Source organism: Enhydra lutris, unplaced genomic scaffold (assembly GCF_002288905.1).
Source record: "Enhydra lutris kenyoni isolate GAN:26980312 unplaced genomic scaffold, ASM228890v2 scaffoldscaffold30, whole genome shotgun sequence".
Classification (NCBI taxonomy): Eukaryota; Metazoa; Chordata; class Mammalia; order Carnivora; family Mustelidae; genus Enhydra; species Enhydra lutris.
The window spans coordinates 9,333,387-9,348,296 of record NW_019154114.1 but is presented as its reverse complement, the minus strand read 5'-3'; the positions used below and the strand labels follow the sequence as shown (position 1 = coordinate 9,348,296).

The window sequence follows — 14,910 nt, the reverse complement described above, 5'->3', positions numbered from 1 at the left end:
ATATAAAATAACACCTGTACTGACAATATGAAATATAAAATAAACATGTGCCATAGCACTCTGCCCTTGAATTTATAATTCTGGAAAGAAAATGAAAGAATGGTAGAAAAAAAAAGGAACAATGTAATATTGCTTTATTTAAGGTAATGCTCAGATTGAATGATTCAAGCAGTAAATGTAACAGCTCCAGGAAGAGATTAATATTACTGGAGTTATCAAATAGTTATAGGAATGATGTTTACTCTAATAAAAAAAAAAATCACTAGGATATGTTTGTGTTTCTTTTGAAGTTTCTGAACCGGCCTAGTAGGTAGACTAATTTTTCAATCCTGAAATTCACTGAAAGTAATAGAAATTCTCGAAAGTCGAGACCATAAAAGCACATCTGTCTTGCCCAGTAAAATAATTTGGTGTTGAAGCAGAAGTTTAAATAGCAAAAAGATGCAGATACACAGGTAAATAAAATATGTTTATCCACAAAGGTCTATAGAATCATTTTAGTAAAAGTAGCTTTTCAGCAAAATGTACACAGTTTAAAGAGCAATCTCTACAAATGTTTTAATTATATCATGACAAATTTAGCCCACAAATCAACAATGTGGCTGCAATTTTAAATAATAAATTATATTAAAAGTCCAGTAACAGACTATACTGATGCTGCTACACTTGGCACACAGTAAACACAGAATTATACCTCACTGGGTCTATAAAGATACTCTGGAAAGATAGAAAGAGTAAAATCTCAAGAAAATTAGAGAAAACACTACTCTGGGTACGACTTGTAAATGAGTATACAACCTGTATGTGACCAGAAGCAGATCAGACTTTTAAATAAAATTTTCACTTGAGTAAGATTAAATGCTAACCCATGCTCAATGACAGGTCATTTCTAAATATTTTTACTAACAAAAAACAGCAGACAACTTCACCATATCTGTGGTTATAAAGCAGCTTCTCCCCTTCCCGAAACATTACCGTATAAACTTATACTTATCCAAAGGTAAGTTACTTTGATCTTCTGTATTGGTTCAAACTAAGAAAATATAAATAACAGATTGGGGAGGACAGAACTTCATATTCAAAGATTGCTACTTTATACAAAGAATACATTGATCAGAAAGTACAAAATAGTAGGAACTCATTATAAATTTTGAGGATTTTTGGTTTAATTACATGCCCTAAAACATAGCTACTTATTATGAGTTATTATATGTCATATACTTTTGGTTCACCTGCTATCATGAGGCCAGCTCTGAAAAATGTTTTCCATCCAAATAGAAATTCATTAGGGAATACTGAAATTTTTGTTTTATGGTTAGTTCTGCTCCCAAGATCAGCCTGAAATGAATTTTAATCCAGTTAAAAAAAAAAAAAAAAGATAGAAAAGGACTGGGGAGGCCTATTATCAAACAATTGAATCTCTATTTTCAATAGTAACTATGTAATAAACAAATTTTCAGTCAGGCCTTGCATATCTATACCATCTACGCATAATAATTTTTCATCATTTTAATAGAGGATAATATTTACATTAAGTCTAAGTTTTCTTCAAAATGTATTAAACAGGTAACAAAGGACATTTAAATAAGGCCTAATTGTACCAGTTTAATTAATAAATGTTATTTTTTAGAACACAAAAATTAGCAAAAAAAACCTAATGCTGTAAAATCTTTGTACTGCTTAACTTAAAAATGATAATCGTTTATTGTTTCAAACAATTTAAAAAATTGAAACTAAAAATGTCTTATCTCTTACTTTCATCTCAGAATAAAGCAAAAATAGACTAAATGAAGAGTGCTGCCCTTTGGTTTTCAAATCAACTTAAATATGGAAAAGTATTTAAACATGGAAAATAAGATTTTGGCTGGGTTGATAATCAACATTTTCATTTCTAAAAATATGAGAATGTAAGGGATTAACTGATTTCATTTACCCATGCCACAGCAGTCTAACTATTATGAGTTCAACGGGAAATGAAAAGTAGGTTTACATATTTTTAAAGACCAGGTATATTCTCATCAAAAATAAGTAAAATAACAAAAGCATCGAACAACTTTTTTTTCCAATTCTTCCTAGTATTTTAAATGCTTCTTTCATTCCACTCCAAGATCTCTGGATCTTTTTAAACATAAAAAACTATTTTAAAGATGGAGTAAAGTCTACAAATTCGATGTTTAGTTTACTCAAGAAAAGATATTTTCAATGCATTAAAATATTTAAGCAACATTAGGATAATATATAAAGGCCTCCACTAAAATATATTTTTCTTAGGGAGGACAAAAATGAACAGTGGAAAATTAAATTTATAAGAACTGTTTCTCATCTAAGTTTTTAGAAAACACATTTATGAAGTTTACATTTTCTGGTTGTTAAAAAGCTTTTTTCAACAAAACTCTTAATTTCAACAATTAAGTTAAAAATTACAAAATCTCGGGACGCCTGGGTGGCTCAGTTGGTTAAGCGGCTGCCTTCGGCTCGGGTCGTGATCCCGGAGTCCTGGGATCGAGTCCCACATGGAGCTCCTTGCTCGGCAGGGAGCCTGCTTCTCCCTCTGCCTCTGCCTGCCACTCTATCTGCTTGTGCTCACTCTCGCTCTCTCTCTCTCTCTCTGACAAATAAATAAATAAAATCTTTAAAAAAAAAAAAAATTACAAAATCTACAAAAATAATTTTTTTTAAAGAACCCATTTTAATATATAAATCATGTCTCACCTTACAGTCTTCTTGTCATTCATTTTTTGGACAGCACTTTTCCTCCTTTTTTTCTCAAAGAGAAGTTCCTAAAAATCATTGGTACCTGTCATCCACATCAAGTTCAATCTGAACCTTCAAGTCCTATTCTCACCTATGGAGCAAATGTGAATCCAAAAAAATCAGATGAACAGCAACTGATCCCAAAAGTCAAGTTAAATTCCAAAATATATTCTAATATACACCACTGTGCTATGTATTCCAACAGAGATGGATTAGTGTTTAAAAAAAAAAAAAAAAAAACCACATAAGCATTCAATGCTTATTTGAGGTGCTTAAAAGAAAGTTTTAATATCAGTGCCAGTATTCAGTTTCTTTCCTGAAGTAGAAATTCCATAAATATTACAATATTAAGGACTAAATTTTAATGAATACAAATCAGAGGAAATGAAGGAACATTAACTCCCATTCAAACCTTCCTTTAAAAAAATGTTTCCAAGATATATTTTTAACTTCCCCCATGATTCTCTTTAAAAAAGACGAACACAAAATCTCTCTGCTAATGACTTTATTCATGAATCTATAATGGAACTTAAAATAGCAAAGAACATGAAAAAAATTCAGATTAATATTTATCAACCAAATACATCAGAGAATACATCTATTTTTTAATAACTAACAAAAATGTCTAAAATACACATGTGAGAATATAAACATTCCCCACTTTGTGGAACTTCGAAGTAACGAAGATCTGCTTAATACAGTTTGCCAGAAAAGCTCATTTACACGTCAAATACATATAATTCAAAAGAAATCAGACACAACTGATAAAATAACCATCTCATGGTCAATCTTTTGGTAAAGTGCTACTTTCAAAGAAACAAGACTGAAAAATTTTGAATGCTGAACCATCATTCTGGAAGTGTTAAAGTTTTTCTTTAGGATTCACTATGTTCATTACATTCATATGTCCCCAAAAGGCGTCCATACACACTATTTTACAATCTAAAAAAAATCTGTTAGCTCACAGATTATTTCCCGGAAGTTAAAGATTTCTACACCATTCCTAAATGAAACTTTTCATGATACAAGTGTGTACTAGACACAGTGATTTTTCATTGTTTTAAACATGATCTTTGGTTTGAAGCTGTCCTGATATCCTTTCTAGCTGGATGGCTGTGGTCATTAAATATTCAGAAAACAGCACATAGCTTCATTTGAACCACACAAGTAAATTGGGTCAGTGGCCTAAAGGCAAGGAATGGCACATACTGAACATCTGGCAAGAGGAGTTCCCCCGAATCCATAACTGACACGGTCAGTATTAAAGAACACCAGTGTTGCTGAGGAGTGGTTCACCTCCTTTCATCAGAGACCTCTCTCAATTTATTAACAGCATTAGCCAATGAGGAAATCAGTTGGGAAAAAATCTAATCTGAAGGAAGGCACATGGGTGCAAATCTTAAAAGAGATAAATAAGACCAAGTAAACTGCTTAAGTAAGTATGCATGTGTCCATCCCAACTGTATACACACATCTCATGTCCGAGGTTGAATATCATCACTGCAGAGACTGCACCACATGGCAAACTCCATGCCTACAGGCATGTATAGGAGATCAGAACTAGCTGGTGGTTTTCCCAAAATAATGAGACTTTCAATGATGCAAAAGTTGGCCTTTCCCCCTAATGAATGGTTTTTAAATAGCAAAGGACTGAAATAACAATGGGAACCCTAAGAAGCCATAAAGTTAAATCTCAGAAAGGACAATTTCAACGTCATAGCTGAAGGCTGCCGATGATTTCTTCTCTCTCTCCTTGAATAATTAGGTGCAAATGCCTTTTAGCAATGGCAGCATTCAAATCCCACAAAAAATCAAGTAGTGCCCCCTTAAGGAGCACCTCCATTGGCACAAACTGTAAAACCTGCTTGGGTGCATCAGATTTAAGCAAAGAGCTCAACAATTCATTCACATTCTGCAGATACTGGAAAACAGGATTTGGAAGGTCCTGATAACCAACACACAGCAGGACCGCACAGGTCTTCAAGGGCTCAGAAGAAGTGGGACAAGAAAATGTGACAAATCTGAAACAGCTGTGCAGTACAAAGATCAAACCGGCCATAAATCTTGTAAAACAAGAAAGTACAGGCAAAATCATAACATCCCCTGTATGAAGCTGCTGCAATGATTGTAGAAGGCAGTCCAGAAACAGCTGCTGGTAAGTCGGGTCTCCATCATGAAGCAATGAACAGCTGAAAGTCATGAGTTCAGGTGATTCCAAGAGGTGAACTTCCAGTGGTATATGTGTTTTGATATCACGAACGGCTGGAAAGCCCACAAGCAGGCACTTCATTTGGTTGCTGGGTTCTACCACCTGCTCATCCTGAAGGCACTTGGTTAGGTTAAACAACTCAGAAAATATCAGTTCTTCAGTAAAAATGTGACAAGAACAGTAAAACTGCTGTTTGGGCCAGAACTTGGAATCCAAATTCAAGGCTCCACCTGATGACTTTTCAACTGCTTCATTAAGAGTCTTTAAAATTTCACCATCACAGAAAGGAGAACACTTTACCTTTGGCAGTTTCTTTCCCTCTAAAATATGCCACAAGTGACACTCAAGACTGGAAGCTGTCCCTTCTAAGAGAGAATTTTGCCCAGAATGATACACAGCATGTTCTTCTGCCCAACTATTAAAGTATCCTTTGGCCACCTTATCTTTCCATGAAAGGGTTTCCAGCATTTTCCTTTCGTTATAGGTTTTAAAATATCTGTTCCTCTGCCCAAACCATTTCGTATTCGTACTACAACCAATATTAGATTTTTTCACTAGCCAATTATTTCTGGAAAGAGGCTTCAACTGAAACTTTTGCATGAAATATTGAACAGCACAGTCCCTTAAATTATTCAGCTTTGCTTGTTCCCCTTTTCCCATGCACTGAAACAGACGAATGTTCTCAGAAATAGTCTCTAGCTGGTATTTATGAAAGAACATACAACATTCTTCATGCCTTTTAAGAAAAGATTCGGGAATCACATGATGGGGAAAGAGAGCTTTCTGGGTCATTTCTGTCCCGAAATTCAGCACCATCTTAGATAACAAAGGATGGATTGCCTCTCTTCCCTTATAGTGGAGACAAACCACATAGACTTCTGAGTTCCCTGCCTTGCTAGTAGCAGGTTTAAAAACATGGACTTGGTCAAAGGAACAGTTTAGCAGGTACATCAGGTTTATGGAACAATGTTCAAACAAAGTAAACATCTTCAGAACAAAAGAGCCACCATTTCCAAGAGTTGTCAGAGCAGTGACAACTTCACAGTAATGCAAAGAAGAAACTAAAGCTTCTTGTTCACCTGGGTTTCCTTGGCAATCAAAACTCCCATCTGCGGTGATCAAGTGAATAGTAGCCATGTTGCTTACGAAGTTCTGAAGTCCAGTCAGGTATTTCAAGGTCATGATATCACCAGTGTTATCTGGACCAAAGTACCACCAACCCAAGGTATTTGCAATAAGTCGGTCATCCATAATCATCATAAGATTGTCATTTGCTTCATGGTATGGATTCAAAGTGTTAGCTACCCAACTCCAATCACAGGGGAAGCGATGGGATTTTAAGTAGTGATTGAGACTCGCTATAAAAGCTCCAGGAGCTTCACAAAGGTGTAGAGAATTCAATTTTCCACTCTGAAAAGCCTCCTGTGGAATAAGTGGAAAACTGCACAAAATTTCATGAAACTTACACCATGCTTGAGTACAAAGTTCAGCATTCACAGATTTTTTCACATGAGAAATTATTTTTCCAGCTTTGTTAGTGAAAGCAGTGTGTTCATGCCACTCATCCAATTTTTTATCACTCAGTAGGTTTTTTACTTCATTTAGGGAGTTCTTCAAATCAAGCAATGTATTAAATTCCATGTGGTCACAAGTGAAAACCTCACTCGGATCTGGTAACTGCCACTCATTATTAAGTGGCTTGCCATAAGAAAAGTTCTTGGCAAAGAGTTCAAAAATGTCAGCAAGAACATCTGGGCTGAATGTCTCAGGACTTGAACCCAGTGGTGGCTTTCTGCACTTACTCATTTTCAAATTAAATTAAAATCTAGAAAAAGAAAGCACATAATTAAATGAATCAAATTTATTAGTGAGTGAAATCTCATCCACAGCAAATCAGATCATACTCCTGACAAACTACCTAAAATGGGAAGACTAATGTCAGCACATTCTGTTACACAATGAAGCAATCTGGAATAAAGAAAGAGTAAAGGCTTTTACATCCAACAGACCTGAACTCAAATCCACAGTTAAATGTGGGCCTGGTCAAATTACATCTTTGAGCCTGTTTCTTATTTAAAAAAAGTTAGGGTATCATTTTTTTTTTAGATGAGGATAAACATGTTAGCATATAAGAAGCATATACCAACGAATATTCATCATATTAACAGCTCATATTAACAGAATAATCTGTTTAGCTCCTACCCAAAATTTTCCTCTACCCATGGCTGAGACACCACCCACACGGCCCCAAACACACTGTCAGACTAAGATTCATCCCTTGAACTTTGACCAAGCTTTAACAAGTGACTTTCAGCTTTTTTTAGTTCCTTCAAATCTCACCTCCTTCCAGGAAAAGATTCTACACCTGAACCCATTACTGGTATTGATACCAGGCCTCTCTGCCAACACACTTATTTACCTACAACTGCCAAATACATTCTCCATCCAGATCTCACACTCTTGCTAAGACATGCACTTTGGTACCCATGTGATGTGGTACCAAATCACCTTTACAGGCCACCAACTAACACTCATCACCATACTGCTTGTTAACTGTGGTGTACCTGACTGGTTAGCCTCTATTCAGCTCAATGCTAAAACTGAACTGTAGCTCAACCTGGCATGTCTCTAAACTAGATTCCTCTATTATCTGCTCAGACAACTCCATGCCTCCACTATAAAATATTATATCTTCTTGCCACCAAAATGTAACACACTTTGATAAAGGACCTTTAAATTGAAGAAATATCCTCACTGAATTTACAAATTATAAACAAGTCAACGTACATTCTGTGTTCTAACACTGCCTAAGAAACCAAAAACACTGGAGAAGGAAAGAGATATAAGGGAAAGAAGCATGGCTTAATGGCATAGTGTTGGCCTAAGTTATACATCCCAGAAGACAGAGCTGTAAGTATTACACAGTACTTGTTGGCTCAGTGTTAATTAATAGGCACTTTAAATTCCTAAGTACTGCATTTACTTAGTATACTCAATGCATCCTACACCAGTTTCTCAAAAGGAATCTAAATTTGTAAAACACAAAAAACTGACAACACAACCATCATTCCGCAAAAAGCCAATGTTTCATGATTAAAATGGGAAACAAAAGTGAGCTTGAGCCACGATAAACACAATACCCGAAAGACTATATTCTATTAGCATTTATTTTGTACTGTTCTTTTAGCACATTTTTTTCATCCTCTTATGTTTTGTTTAAATTATTTACAACCCTGTATACTCCACTAGCTTGTAAGCTTCTTGAAATAATAAGTATCTTCTTAGCCATTTCTGTTCGTGACAGTATATTTACAATACGCGTAAAGTATAGTTAATGGTCACACTTGCCCAGCAATAACTTTTTCTTATCTTAGATCTTTTTTTTTTTTTTAGTTAGAAGCTATATTCAGACAGACTTCTGAAAGAAGGCAAAAATGAGGCATTGTCACATTCAATAAAATACTAAATAAAAGCAAGCAAAAGTTTATTTCAAGTTATTTTGTCTTAATTTCCACTGTGCTTACTGGAAACTACAACCATGTTTAGATGGCAACTGTAGTCTATCTTAGAAAAAAATCTGATTTTAGTCTAATTTCACATACTAATTAATGGCTGTAGATAAGCTCTGAAATCTTACGTAAGCTAACAAATAATTACCTTCACATGAGAAAAACTAAAGTGATTCAAACACGCCACTGTTCTTCCGGACTACACCTGTGGTACACAATTCAAGCCTATATCTGACAGGTTTATATAAAAATTATAGATATTGACTATATATATGTATATATATGTATATTTTGAATAATGCTCAGGTCTATAATCCAACCTTCGTTTCCTCCTATCAAATTCCCAGAAGCCACCCACCTCCAGCTACCAGCCTCCTGATTGTAGACACTGTCAATTCTCTGCTGGATTACTGCCATAGCCTTCTAAGTGGTCTCTTCTATCTTTGCCTGCTTTGGCTCCCCATTTCACTCAAAGTAAATGCCACAGTCCTTACAGTAGCCTACAAGGCCCTTGAAGATTTCTGCCCTCCAGCCCCAACCTATCTCTAACCTAATTGTCTATTATTCTCCTTAGTCATTCTGCTCCAGTCACACAAGTTTTATTCCTGTTCACTTACCACCAGGTACAACGCAACCTGCAAGTCTCGATCAATTCCTCTTCTGGAACCCTCTTCCTCCAGATTGCCTGCATAGCTAACTCCCTCATCTCCTTCGAATATTTACTCAGGTGTAATTCTTCTATGAAATCTACCCTGACACCCTAGTTGTATCCTGCACTACCACCAATGGTAAAGGTATGGGCCTAGCTGTACTTTTCTTTTTCCATGACTTTCTTTTCCTTCTAATATATTTTGCTTATTATGTTTATTTTTTTGTCTTCCCCAAACTGGAATTTGAGCTCCACAAGGCAAGGATCTTTGCTTTGTTGACTCATTTATCACCCCAAGGTTACAACAGTGCTTGGTACACATTAAACACACAGTATTTATTGAACAAATGAATGTATATGATACTTAGCACAAAGGGCACTCCTCTGATTAGGTTCTGAATAGGAGTCATAATAATTCACTTCAACTTCACTCCAGCACTTCAATGCATGACCAAAAATAAAAAACAACAACAAAACGCGTGGCTTACAGAATAGGAGAAAAAAAGTTTCCGTATGTTCCTCTGCCCCTTTCATTAAGCACTCCATAGAGCTTTGTGGCATCATAATTCTGCCAGGAGGGTCAGTATTACCATTCCGGTTTTGCAGATTAGAGTGGAAAAGTCCTGTAGCTCCCTGCTCGAAGCCACAAAGGAAATACCTGCAAAATTCGTGGGCCTGACACAAAACCCACAAGATCTCATCAACAGTGCTCTCTCCAATTAACGCTTACAAAGGAGTTTTAGAAGTGTTTCTGGCAACTCCGCCTCCCAGCAACGGTGAAAATAATTAGCTAGAGTGTATCCAGCGCTTTAATTTGGGCCAGGGGCACCCACGATCACCTTTCACCTGATAGAAGTGAGTCCCAAGCTCCATTCCAGCGGCCGGATGCCTCCAGGAGGACCTGGAGGAACCTCCGTCCCAGCCCCTGCTTCACCCTCTGGAAAGTCGCTGGAGGACCCGGCCTCAGAACCCGGGTCTGATTACCTTCGCTCACGCCCACCTCGGCCCCCCAAGTCTAGAGAGGCAGCGCTTCACGCTCTCTCCTCACTCGAGGGAACCATCCTCCACTTCCGCTCCCGGGCCGCTTCCCGGAACGGTCGCTCCTACAGGTCTTCGGCACCCCCAGCTTCCCTGCCACTGCAGAGGTAGGTGGCGCTCCGAGAGGCCGAGAACGAGGCCCTAGCCCGCACCCGCCACACCAGAAGCGGGAACCCACCTCCAGGTCGCGCCGCCGCGGAACGTCGGCAGACAGTGGCCCGAGGGCCCTGAAGGACACATTGCGCACGCGCCTCGAGGCCGGGCTGGCGTCACGCGTCAACGTTACGCACGCCGGCGACTCTCACGAAGCCCTCGCTACCTAGGTTTCGTTTCTCTGCCGGGTACTGAAGCTGGGAAGCGCCAAGCTCCCTGCCCACGGCTTCCATGGCAACGGAGCGTGCTTGCGGAGGCGGGGCGTCTTTTGTCCCCGCCCCCTCCGTGAGGAGGGGAGGGGCAACCCTTCCTGAGCACTCTTGCTCGGTCCACCTGGCCTTTGGGCAGGGAAGGCTTTCTAAGGCTGTTAGGCAGAAGGTGGTTTGTAATGCAAGTTGAGTTAAAACCGGTGCTCGAAAGACAGTATGAGCTTAAAAGCCAAACAAGGGAAACTGCAAGAGAACATTCTGTTATTATAACATATATATGTTTATAAACCAGTAAGGAAAAGACAATCTCCAAGGAAAATTGGGCGAAAAGTTGAACAGGCCATCCAAAACAAGTAAAACAGCCAATAAGGATATACAAAAAATTTTAACCTATTATAAAAAAAAGTTGGAAATGAAAACAATAAATTTCCTTTGCACTTAATTTAGCAAAGATTAAAAAGATCGATAATGGCCACTGTTGGCGAGAATATGATGACACACGTTTCTAGACTGTGGGTGGGCACAAAAACTGGCATAATCCTTACAGAAGGCAAACTTTAAAATGTCCTTGCACCTGAGCCGGGGGATTCCCGCGCCTCGCACTTTATCCTTAGGAAACAAACAGGCACTCTCTTTGAACAAAATGTTCATTTCAGCACCTCAACAACAGCAGTAACAAAAACTGGAAACTCTAAATGTCTGCTTTTAGGGAAATAATTAAATTCTTCATGATACATCCATATAATGGGATACTATTCAGCTAATAATGGGTTATGTGTATCAACAGTGTTGCATAAAAATAGGAAAACAGGGCGCCTGGGTGGCTCAGTGGGTTGAGCCGCTGCCTTCGGCTCGGGTCATGATCTCAGGGTCCTGGGATCGAGTCCCGCATCGGGCTCTCTGCTCAGCAGGGAGCCTGCTTCTCTCTCTCTCTCTGCCTGCCTCTCTGCCTACTTGTGATCTCTGTCTGTCAAATAAATAAATAAAAAATCTTTAAAAAAAAAAAAATAGGAAAACAGAACTGTGTGTAGAGTTTGAACCATTTATATAAATTACATATATATATATATGTATATAAAATACATTATTTTACAAGTCCTCCAGGATGTGCATCAATTGAGGGAAAACAATTGTCTTTTCAAAAAAATGGTGTTAGGTCATTTGGATATTCATATGGAAAAAAATTTATTTGGACTTTTACCTCCATCATAAAAATATATTTCATTTGGGTTGCCAATCTATATTTTAAAAGTCAAGCAACACTTTTAGCAGAAAACATCTGTGTGACCTTGAAGTAGGCAAAAAGTTTACAACAAAGCAGAAAAAGCACTAAACATAAAGGGAAAATATATAAATTGAACCATATTAAATTAAGAATGCTTATTCACCAAAAGACATCATTGAGAGTGAAAAGACAACATACAGAGTGAGAGAAGATATTTACAATACATACGTATGACAAAGGCCTTGTATCCGAAATATATAACTCCTACAAAAAAATAAGAAAAGATGCCCTAGTGGAAAAAATGGGCCAAAAAAAAAAAAAAAGTCCCAGAACAAACACTTCTAAAAGATGATATGCAAAAGTCCAATAAACATATGAAAAGATGCCCAACTTCATTAGTCTTTGGGGAAATGTAAACTAATCCTGTAATGAGTTACAATTATACATTATACTGGCAAAAACAAAAAAGGAAAAATATAAGTTTGGGAGAGCATGAGGAACAACCAATGGAAAGCTGTTTGGACAGAAAAGATCTCCCAAGAACTTCCAAATTGACAGGTTGGTTGCCCCCCTCTTTTTTTAAAAATTTTCTAATTATATGCAGTCATATGCTGAAATCCTACAGGCACTATTCAACTACTTTTGCCAAACACCTATTAAATGTTCCAGAAAGTTCCCTTAAGCCCCTTCCCAATCAATCTCCCACCCCCAAGAAGCAACTACTGCTCTGTTTCATATGGTCATAGTTTAGTTTTGCCTGTTTTAGAATTTTATATAAATTCAGTCATTACAGTTTGTTTCTTTGCAACCCATTTCCACCCAGTAATCTTTTTTTTTTTTTTTTTTTTTTTTTTTTTTTGGTAGGGGAGAAAAAAAGTCTTTCCCTTCTACCCTTCTAAATTCTCAGCTGGGGCTCTGTAACAAAAGATAGATTAACAAGAGGAAAGCATGTAAATTTACTAACATGTTTTATGTGACATGGGAGCCTCCCCAAGGAAATGAAGATCTGGAGAAACTGTTAAATCTGAGTATTTTGGGGGCACCTGGGTGGCTCAGAGGGTTGGGCCTCTGCCTTCAGCTCAGGTCATGGTACCGGGGTCGTGGGATCGAGCCCCAAGTCAGGCTCTTTGCTCAGCGGGGAGCCTGCTTCCCCCTCTTTCTGCCTGCCTCTCTACCTACTTGTGATCTCTCTCTCTGTCAAATAAATAAATAAAATCCTTAAAAAAAATCTGAGTATTTTTGTACTAAGTTTAATGAGGAGTAGAAAGTTGTGGGAAAGTGTGACAAATGGGTATGAGCTAAGAGTAGTACAGTCAGGGAAATTTAGCAAGGCCTGTTCATCCAGAGTCCTCTTGAAGTCCTTCCCTCTTCAGATAAGGATGTTCCTTTCCTCCAATTATAGGGAATGCCTATCTCACATCAGGATCTTATGACCTGCTTCAGGGCAAAGTCAGAGGGTCCTTCCTGAACCTGCCTTTTCTCAAATTCCTTTAACTTAAAATATTTAATATGCCAGTCACCATAATTTGGGGCAGCACTTTCTGACCCCTGTCAATATTCACCCTGTCAAGATTCAATATTCATGTTGTTTTATATATTTGTCGTTCATTCCTTTTTTACTGCTAATTAGTATGTCATTGTATGGATAGACCATAATTTAATTATCTATTCTTTTGTTGATGGACATCTGAGTTCTGTTTCCAGTTGAAGGCTATTGTGAATAAACTTGCTATGAACATTCTAGCACAAGACATTTCTGTAAGCATATGTTTTCTTTACTTTTGGGTAAGTAGATCTATGTGTAACTTTGAAGAAACCTCCAAACAGTTTTCTCAGAATGTTTGAACTATTTTACATTCCTACTCACCATACCTAAGAATTCTGGCCCTTGTAGACGCCACCCAGCCACGGTCAACCCTACCTTGTTCTTGGACATTGCCAGGGATGGTGAGCCTTTGGGGTACATCTCCTTTGAGCTATTTGCAGACAAAGCTCCAAAGACGGCAGAAAACTTGTGTGCTCTGAGAAATGGGAAGAAAGGATTTGGTTATAAAATTTCCTGCTTTGGGCGCCTGGGTGGCTCAGTGGGTTAAGCCGCTGCCTTCGGCTCAGGTCATGATCTCAGGGTCCTGGGATCGAGTCCCACATCGGGCTCTCTGCTCAGCAGGGAGCCTGCTTCCCTCTCTCTCTCTCTCTGCCTGCCTCTCTGTCTACTTGTGATCTCTCTCTGTCAAATAAATAAATAAAATCTTTAAAAAAAAAAATTTCCTGCTTTGACAGTATTATTCCAGGATTTACATGCCAGGGGGGTGACTTCATACGCCCTAATGGCCCTGGCAGCAAATCCATCTAGGGGGAGAAATTTGATGAGAATTTCATCCTGGAGCATATGGGTCCTGGCATCTTGTCCTTGGCAAATGCCGGACCCTACACAAATGGTTCCCAGTTTTCCATCTGCACTACCAAAACTGAATGATTGGATGGCACGTATGTATGTGGTCTCTGGCAAGGTGAGAGAGGGCAGGAATATTGTAGCAGCCACAGAACACCCTGGATCCCGGAACAGCAAGACCACCAAGAAGATCACCATTGCTGATGTGGACAAATCTAATAAATTTGACTTGTGTCATATCTCAAGCACCAGATTCTTCCTCCTGTAGCTTAGGAGAGGACCCCATCACCCCCATCTGCTGAAAATATCCTATGATCTTTGTGTTCCCTGGGGCAGTTCCATGGTTCCGTATTTTCCTTATCCCCCTCCAAGTCAACTTAGATTACAGAGTTAAGTTTATGATTATGAAATAAAAACTAAACAACAACAAAGAATTCTAGTTCCTTCATATCCTCGCCAACTTTTGGTGTCATGAATCTTTCGTTTTAGCTATTGGTGGGAGTTGGTTGCTTTTTACCTCTGATTCTTAATAAATATTAACTTAAAATGAAAAGCTGTGGATATTGTTCTTTTAGGGGATTAGATGCTAGATGAGGGCTATATGATCTCTTAAATACAATTACTATGTTCCCTGAGCTTTATAAATATTATCAGGACTATTTCAAACAACAAAGCATATATTGAGCCAGTCTTTACTAAAATAATCACAACATTAACTAACAGTTTTTGAGTACATAATATGTGCTCAGCACTGAAAACTGCCTTTTTAAAT

General features: G+C 38.0%; 1 protein-coding gene and 1 pseudogene across 1 annotated transcript; one reads left to right on the top strand and one right to left on the bottom strand.

Annotated features, from left to right (window-relative positions):
- Positions 1–3,244: 3,244 nt before the first annotated feature.
- On the bottom strand, positions 3,245–10,239 carry LOC111153016 (cap methyltransferase 2). The gene is made up of 2 exons (XM_022511823.1): positions 10,106–10,239; positions 3,245–6,788 (listed from the first exon to the last, which is right to left on the bottom strand). Exon 2 carries the CDS (start codon positions 6,767–6,769, stop codon positions 4,469–4,471), a length of 2,301 nt encoding a protein of 766 aa, XP_022367531.1. The 5' UTR covers positions 6,770–6,788; positions 10,106–10,239; the 3' UTR covers positions 3,245–4,468.
- On the top strand, positions 10,007–14,406 carry LOC111153066 (annotated as a pseudogene).
- The last annotated feature ends 504 nt before the right edge of the window (positions 14,407–14,910 follow it).

Bases quoted from the DNA above. Each gene is read 5' to 3' on its own strand.
- LOC111153016 (XM_022511823.1), bottom strand. From the start codon at position 6,769: ATGAGTAAGTGCAGAAAGCCACCACTGGGTTCAAGTCCTGAGACATTC.